The sequence below is a fragment of the Rhipicephalus microplus genome, chromosome X, assembly GCF_043290135.1.
Source record: "Rhipicephalus microplus isolate Deutch F79 chromosome X, USDA_Rmic, whole genome shotgun sequence".
Taxonomy (NCBI): Eukaryota; Metazoa; Arthropoda; class Arachnida; order Ixodida; family Ixodidae; genus Rhipicephalus; species Rhipicephalus microplus.
The window spans coordinates 442387136-442396022 of NC_134710.1; the positions used below are offsets into that span (position 1 = coordinate 442387136).

The window sequence follows — 8887 nt, forward strand, 5'->3', positions numbered from 1 at the left end:
CGCCATAGCTTCCAGTTCACGACGAACAATGCGTGTAAGGTCTCCCGGCGGCGATGCACGTTGTGGTGTTGACTGGTCCTCGCAAGTAGATGTTGCAGCGGTGTTTGGGAGTCGAGCGAATGTTTGTAGAATGCGGCGACTTTTCACTTGCTCGAACTGACGACACTCTTTGATGATCGCGTCTACGGTGGAACAGCCCTTGCACATCAGGAGATTGAACGCGTCGTCGGCAATCCCTTTCAGAACATGTCCCACCTTGTCACCTTCTGTCATGTCGCTTTCGGCCTTTCGGCAGAGGGCCAGCACGTCTTGAATGTAAGCGAGGTATGACTCCGTAGGGGATTGGGCACGGCAGGCCAATTCCTTTTTGGCGGCGATCTTCCGACTGGCGGTTTTGCCAAACACCTCCCGCATCTTTGCTTTGCATTGGTCCCAGCTTGTGAGTTCTTCTTCATTGTTCTCATACCACACCTTGGCCGTGCCTCTCAAATAGAACAGCACATTAGCCAACTGAAGTGTGGGATCCCATCTGTTCGGCACACTCACTCGTTCAAACATGGCCAGCCAATCGTCAACGTCGACGCCATCGGTTCCGCAGAATGTACCGGGATCCTTGAGAGGCGTGAAAACGTACGGTTGCGACGCCATGTTCGTCGGAGACGCTGACGTTGACGCGGAGGGCTGAGCATTGGCCATGGCTGGAAGGGCGATGCGACGTCCGCTGCGGAGCTCCGTTGCCTGATGGTTACCCAGCACCTCCACCAATATGTTACGAGGTTGGTTGCTTCTGAGCGAGATGTATTTGCAGAGTAAAAACTACAGGCAAGAGACACAATGGCTGATTGGCCCAGTCGCGCGCCTGTCAGTCGCACCTCTTCCTTTTCTTCCTCTCCGTAGCAATATATTTTTTGTTGTGAGCTCTAAAAAAACTACCTTCTAAGGTTGTAAAAACATGAAGTAAATGTTTTGCAATGAATAATTTTTGTTTTCAGAAACTAATTTGCGTTGTGTTGAGGAAGAAGTCGTGGACTCGTGGTTGCATAAACTACTTGGGAGATCCAGAAATGGCACTACCATCGTCATCAATAGCGAATTCGTGGCGGCCTTGGTGCGTGTGTAGTGCATGGGAACATTGTTGCGTCTCTTAATTGCTCAGTATCGCGCCTGTACACTCGCAATTCTCCAAGATGTTTGGTTTCGCGATGATAATTAAAAATTAATAGTCCCGGTAAGTGCATGTAAGTACATCAATCTGAAGTATACAGGCAATTTTGATCCTCACAAGTGGTACCGGGTGTTCGAGAAGGATAACACACACTGCGGCCGCTATCACGCTCAAGTGATTAAGCTTTACGGTAAGTACGAGCCTCTTGTATTCCCAATACGAAAACAAAGAGGAAGAAGCAGTCGTTCTGAAGTTATTTACTGGTCATATTTTTTTAGGCACCGAGGATGACGCAAGGAATGCAACAGAAAAACGACCATCCATTCCGCAGACCCGATTGCGACTCCTCCGATAGCTGCAGTTCAAATGAAGGGGACAATGAGTCGGTTAAAAAAGTAAGTTGCAATTGGTCACACTGCAGCTGATATGCTACTTGCAGCGTAATTATTACCGACAGCCAAGTTTGGCTATCGTTGACATTGCGGCTGATGTGCTACTGCGGCGCAATTACAATCGACAGCCAATTTTGCTCTGCACGTGGTGCCGTGTCACACATGAAGCACCAATGCTCTGATATACTCCCCGCCCCCTTAGCGAATATATCGGAGCATCGCTGCTCCACTACTGCGCGGGTGCCGGAACGTCGTATTGAAGGTGTTAGTAAAGTTGCAGTATGATGAAGGGCTATTTTATTTTATTCTATCGTGGTATGAGCGCAGCTTAGTCACATTTTTTTGTACAATTGACTGGTTTAAAATTATTTTTGCTTGTGCGGATATACGCCCTGTTTGTGCTTGCGAACTAGCAGTGAAATTTGTGTGTTGCGTTGTCTGCAGTTGTAAGAAACACGACGTCAAGCTGCTGTTAAGCAGAAGACAAAGCACGTCAGCAACTGTTTTAAGAAGCAGCAGGGAGGCCTGCTGTTTGCTGATACTGAAAAAAAGAACAGAGAAAGAGCTTCTGAAAGAAGTGAATATATGTATGCTGAGGGCTCAAAATACAAAAGTATTAGAAAGAATAAGCCTACTGTAAAATGCCCTTTGCAGCAAAAATTTCCAAACAGGTTTATCATTTCTTCATAAGCTGTTGTAACGCACTGCTGCTAGGGTTGTATGCAGCAGAAAGTTGCCCTATTCTTATAGCGTGCAATTTTGCTGAAAAGCAGAATGCAATGTAAGCTCATGGGTGGCATAGATGCATGCATGTTTTTCTAATCACTTGAAAATGTGCTTTTACAACTTTCAGTGTGGTGGATATTAAAAAGAACACCACTTGGTCAAAATTTATTGAGCCCTCCACTACGGCATCCCCTATAATCACACCATGGTTTTGAGACGTGACATGCAACGTATCATTACACTTTAATTGCATATCTCAACTGCATGCTATGTTTATCGTATATATTATTTGACCATGCACACCTAGGATAGTACCATGACAATTAAGGGTGCAATATACTTTATTTCTTAACACTCTACTTTTTCATTGCAGCAAAGAACCTTGTCCTTTGCGGATGTTGCAGCCGCAAGCCTCAAAAACAGAAACGACTTGCACCTTTGCCACCACTATGTGCTGCCACGCTGGAACCGCCACAGCGACCACGGACAGCCCTGAAGTAGCCCAGTCAAGTGTGAGGGAGGCTGCACTGCTTATCAATTATGTGCCCACTGACAGAGAGGTACTGTAAAACTCTAGTATGCTTTGTCTTGAAGATATATTGCTTTGCTTTAATGAGAAAATGTGCATTGACAAACTAATGTGTGCACATCATCTTTGACTTGTTTTATAGGTGCATCGGAGCAAAGGAATTGCCGTTCCCAAGAGGTTGTCCAATCACCCCATGGGCTTGAAAAGACAGACCCGTTTTGTTCGTGAGGCGGCCGTTACCATTTTTTATACAGCAGGCCAAGTCGGTAGAAGTGTTACTGGCGCAGCCTCCAATCTGTCTAAAGGAGAGGCGAAATCTCCCAAGGAGAAAAAAACATATGCTGTGTTTTCAGGTAGGTGAAATTTTGCAATCTGACCAAAATTCATGGAAGTTAGTGGCTCCATTTTTGCACGTAATCAGCCGAGGTTTCACTGCCAACTTGTGTTATAATTACTTGCTAAAGCTTCAAGTGTAGCTTTTGCCTACTGGAGCTGGGTACTTTTATGCAAGAATCCACAAACTAACTTTAAACAATATTAGAGAGGCAGACTGGTAGAACTACTTATTTTCTTGTCATATTGACTCCTCTATTTAGAGTGCACATAATTGTCACTTAATAAGTGCCTGTAACTTGCTTTGTTTTTGATCATGCAGATTTCTTCAACCTTTTTTTTGAAGCACACCGTTCTGATTGGAGAGGTTGAGCAAATGAAGAAACTCCTCAATAAAGCTTTGGCAAAGAAGATTAATGACTTTATGAAATCAAAACATTAACCAAGGAATGGCACATCAAATAAAATATTTTGTTTGATTTCTGTGTTCATATTTGTGTCCTGCTTGCTCTGATGTAGTGGTGCACCTGCCAGTTGGCTAAGCACCGATTCGCTTGTGGGCCTATCGGAGTCGAATGCTACACTTATAGGCTGGCACACGAGTACTGGTACACTGATTGACTGGTACACTGATTGACTGGTACACTGATTGACCGGTACACTGATTGACCGGTACACTGATTGACCGGTACACTGATTGACCGGTACACTGATACACTCATAGACTGATACACTCATAGACTGATACACTCATAGACTGATACACTCATAGACTGATACACTCATAGACTGATACACTCATAGACTGATACACTCATAGACTGATACACTCATAGACTGATACACTCATAGACTGATACACTCATAGACTGATACACTCATAGACTGATACCCTTATAGACCGATACAACTGTCAATAACCTGATAGCCTGTCAGTTTTTCTATCAGAATTTTTGCTAGGGTAGACGACCAACTTGAGAAGCTACAAGATGCTAGGTGATCAATATCTCCTCTATGGCTCCAACCTTGCACAATTAGTATAACCTCACCAAATTACTTTATATGCAAAGAAGCTGCCACGTAGCATTCACCGTATAAAATGCTTGACAGTCACACCAGCACCGTCAGTCACGATTTAAACTTGGGCCTTCTCAAAATCAACGAGTTTGTATCCGACTTCACACGTCAATCAGTTCGACAGACGCCCGTGTGGAAGATCCGGTATGCCCCCATGTTCGCTTTTGTCGAGAAGCAGTACTCGCGTCAAATGACATGATTTATTTATAAGCTTTATCGAGTACACTATGAACACACGAAAGAAGAAGTAAATGTGACATCAAGATGCAGCCATTATATCTCGCAATTAATTACACCGCGCTCATGACGTATCCAATCACAGCTACATTGCCGACAAGTTGCAAGCACTCCCGTTGACCACCTGTCCTCTTTACCTGCAATATTTCCTAGAAGTGGAACGAGCAGCACAAGAGTGCTGCCTGTGGACCCTTGCTGCCATCGAGAGTGGAAATTACTATGCTGCAGGTGAAATCAAAGAATCTGTCCGAAAGAGGACATACACCCACAAACACACCTGTGGGAGACACGTGTTGAGTTGGCAACAACACGCCGACGCCACTGCACTGTTCTAATGTTGACTGAGTGGCGGTGTGGACGTGTTCGTACACGTTGTTTCTTTGATAACTGCAAGAAATGACCTACATGCGTTCCAAATGCCACGCATGTTCCTGTAGCCATTTTTATCAATGCTGCTATCAGACGCTCCACACTGTCTTCATGTCATAACCGTCACAGAGTGAGCTCACAGCAAACTCATCTGCCTGACAGGCTCGGGACATCCTGCATAGCACCTTGGGTCTTGTCAGCGATGATTAGTCATCCTCGACCATCTTGCGGCCATTCTGAACTGGTGTCTAAATGGGTTCGTCGTATTGCAGCATGGTTGCTTAGACCGAAAGGTAGCCTAGACCAATCCTGTCATTGGGGGCGCGTGTGATGTGGGCGAATCGGTGTACGCCACTTCTCTGGGCAACATGGCCTCCAGCTGCTCCTCGATGCCCTAGCAGATGAGCTGTGTCGACGGCTCTACTTGGCAGAATGCAAGTGCCAGTCGCAGGAACGCAGGTGGTCAGTCTTCCAGACAGGGTCGGTGCCGCACCAGCCGGTCGAGCACTCAACCATTCGAGGAAGCACGTCAGGATCAGCCTCCAGTCGCACTGTCAGCTCTCACAGGATGATGCCATAGAAAAGACGTCTGCACGTTGCTAATACCAGCACCATGCAAGCACTCGGGTGCCATCCAGTGGGTGGAACCATAGATTTTTTTTAATTACTGTAGGAGGCTCTGGCACTGCGATCGTTCAGCAACTATGGAATAATACGTATGCTAAGGTTGTGCCTAGTCTTCGTTCCTGCAGAGGGCAAACGCACTCGTGGCTTCGTTTATTGCTGCGTTTTGGTTTTGTTTAGAATGAAAGAGCAAACTGTTTTTACCTTCGTGACCAGATTTGAATTGGTAAGCCTAAAAGATTAAGCTGGTGAAGCAACACTGCCGAATATATGCTTATTGCTGTTTTGTGACAAAGCAGCTTGAAGCCATGAACCTAAGTATGAAGATAAGTCTTAATCATGTCATACTCATTATTCCCATGCTCCGTGAAGCACCATGCATTGCAGGTCCTATAGACAAGAACGCCAGAGATTCTTCTCATCAATATTTAGAAAACTATGGGGGGAACCAACGATGGGCAGAAGTACCCTCAGCCAGACACTGGGCTGCGCTCGCCCAGCCAGAGATCACACACCACAGCATTCAGGGTGAGTAGAGTACCATAATCTTCCTGGTGGCGCTTGATGAGCTTGTTCTTGGACATCAGGACCATTTGAGAGATGCCCCACGAGTGCAGATATGCTATTCCTCGCGCTATGTCTAGTGCCAGCCATATTCTCAACTACCACGACCGCGGCTGTGACGTGCTATGTATTAGCTGCTCGAGGGTTCCGCCGTTGATGTACTCGGTCATATAGATACCTCAAGTCGAAAATTTCCAAAAGTATTACTGATAATTGGCAGAAAAGATGGCCAAGAATAGCACTTTTGTCATTCATGCAGTCATGGGGTAAATGATAGTGTGTATGCCACTCACACATGTTTCGATGTCCACTGCACAGTGCGGAATAAGTCACTAGTGCTAGCGTGTATTGAATAATACGTGCAGGAATGTCGAATGAGACGGGTGCGCTCTTGACATTATGAACGACAGGAAAGTTAGGAAAGTTGCTAATTCAGTTTCTTGCGTCCAGCGGTGAAAGGTAACTTGATTAGTAAGATCTTCAAGTGCGACAAGCAACATGCCAACGAGGCGTTACCTCGCTCTTCATAGTAGAAGTATTAAGCATTTAAATGCATTATTTCGGTTTCTTATTGTGGGTGTTTTCGGCCATATTTAGCCATGGCACGCCACTTGTATCTTCAGACAAATATGCTGACCACTCATTCACTAAAAAAAGTTTTTGACACAGCGTGCCAAGCTGTCTGTTGAACTCTCGGCCTTTGTCTGTTGATGTACTCTGCCTTTAATGTTGCTGTGTGGCAGCCGGTTAAGCAGCTGCACCTCGCGTAGCATGTTGGGCTGATCGCCTTGACGTGTTTATCTTGAGTACGCAAACCTGGGCTGTGGTGCGGTGAGTGACCTTGTACACTTCAGAAAAGAAGCCTGAGCCAATCTTCTCCAAAGTGAAATTACCCAGACAAGTGAGTGTGGTCTCAGCACGATGCAGTGCCTGGCACGAGGTCTGTGTCTGGGGATCCAGTGTACAGCAACCTGGTCAGCAGGGCATCACTGGCCACTCTTCGTTGTAGTATGTGTGCATATATCAGAGGGTGGATTGCAGCATGATGCGGCTCTCTCCATGATCTAGAATGGTGACAAACTGACTTCTCAATGCGAGCGAGAGCTGCGATTCTGTAATAAGATAAAATTCACAGGGTCCCTTACGCATTCACCTAAGACGACTTGGATGCAACAGCCGCCTTTTGTATTGTTTGTCTATCCACCCTGTCTCTCCTCTGAAAGCTCTCTGCACATCTCCACATTCTGCTCAGCCTCCATGATTGGTCCACTTTTGATGAAGTGGTGCTGTAACAGGGCGACGTCATCATGTGATGTCTCGTTATGCAAAGTCATGCCAAAGTGCGCACGTAATTTTTTGCATCATTTTTGTTCACACTGATGCTACGTGACGTCAATGGCCAATTTTCGCATTTGATGAGGGGCTTAAAGTTTCAGGCTCAGTAACATCCACACTTCCCTTTGCTGATTCCCATGGCCGTAGAAGTACACAGACGATGTCGTGTAGATCAGGAACAGAGTACAACAGACAGCTTGGCACACTGTGTCAAGAACTTTTTTTAGTGAATGAGTGGTCAGCATATTGGTCTGAAGATACAAGTGGCGTGCCATGGCTAAATATGGCCGAAAACACCCACAATATGAAACCGAAATAATGCATTTAAATGCTTACTACTTCTACTATGAAGAGCGAAGTAACGCCTCGTTGGCATGTTGCTCGTCGCAGTTGAAGATAATACTAATCAAGTTACCTTTCGCTGCCGGACACAAGAAACTGAATTAGCAATTTTCCCAACTTTCCTATCGTTCATAATGTTAAAAACGCAACCGTCTCATTCGACAATCCCGCACGCATTATTCAATACATGCTAGCCCCAGTGACTAATTCCACACTGTGCAGTGGACATCGAAACATGTGTAAGTGGCATACACACTATCATTTACCCCGTGACTGCATAAATGACAAAAGCGCTCTATTTGGCCATCTTTACTGCCAATTGTCAGTAATTTTTTCAGGAAATTTTCGACTTGAGTTATTTATATTTACATACAGCTCTACTATGCACCGTTTCTTTTACTGAACACATGCGCACACGTGCGTACATTCATGGATATCTCGACATACACAAAAAGCAAGCAAATAAGCAATGTACCTAATCCGCAGTGCTACTTCGAACGTCACCGCAGTCTCCTGCTCGCAGATCTCGAGTAGCTGCTGGGTCAGGTCCACTGGCTGTGAATCAGAATAAGTGACCGCAGTTTCTTCAACCTGCGTGACGAAAAGGAAAAGGTCGGCATCTACAAAAGAAATATCCGATTTAAATGACAACATTTTAAAGCACCTTGACACAGTTTTCCTATAAATCATTAAAAGACCTCGCAATCAGAGTTTATAGCCTCATTAATTCAATGTCACCAAGGCTTCACGAATCTGTTCCCCAGCAAAATTTCTGATAGAAGTTTGCATCAGTCTGATACAGTTTCCTATAAGTTGTACCAATCTTGTATTAGACTGATACAAAGTGTTATCAGTTCTTATAGACCTCCATATCAGCCTGATACAGCTTCTTAACAGTGCTACCAGTCTCATATCTGACTGATATACAGTCTAACCAGTGTTACCAGCTTTTGAATAAATTTGATTTGTCATTTATATGTTATATGTTAGTCTATAGGTTGTAGTCTTTTGTTCATTTATCAGATCTTCATAAAATGCATTACTGTAATTTTAACAGTAGTTCGTTTTTTTAAACACACTGCCCACATATATATGATTGCTCATTTTTGCTTGTATATTAGTGTATCGGTGTTTTCTATTGAACACTTGGCGACCATTGTGTTAAATATTGCGATCACTCAAAGAGTGCGACTG

At 44.8% G+C, this 8887-nt stretch overlaps 1 protein-coding gene and 1 long non-coding RNA gene across 10 annotated transcripts in view; one reads left to right on the top strand and one right to left on the bottom strand.

Annotated features, from left to right (window-relative positions):
• LOC119161804 (uncharacterized) overlaps window positions 1–8887 on the bottom strand; it is a 268657-nt gene that overhangs the window by 80983 nt on the left and 178787 nt on the right. For all 7 annotated transcript variants that reach the window (XR_012887672.1, XR_012887673.1, XM_075880544.1 and 4 more), the window contains one exon: window positions 8169–8284. Coding sequence is in view for 5 of the 7 variants with exons in the window: in XM_075880544.1 (XP_075736659.1) it covers window positions 8169–8284 (116 nt within the window). In the remaining 2 variants the exon portion in view is untranslated. The remainder of the gene's footprint in view (window positions 1–8168; window positions 8285–8887) is intronic.
• On the top strand, window positions 1101–3559 carry LOC119160883 (uncharacterized). 3 transcript variants are annotated; one of them, XR_012887670.1, is made up of 5 exons: window positions 1101–1238; window positions 1304–1355; window positions 1444–1560; window positions 2657–2843; window positions 2955–3559. It is a non-coding gene; the product is annotated as an uncharacterized LOC119160883 (long non-coding RNA). The 3 variants fall into 3 exon arrangements; XR_012887669.1 differs by having other exon boundaries at window positions 2657–3559; XR_012887671.1 differs by having other exon boundaries at window positions 1105–1228; window positions 2657–3559.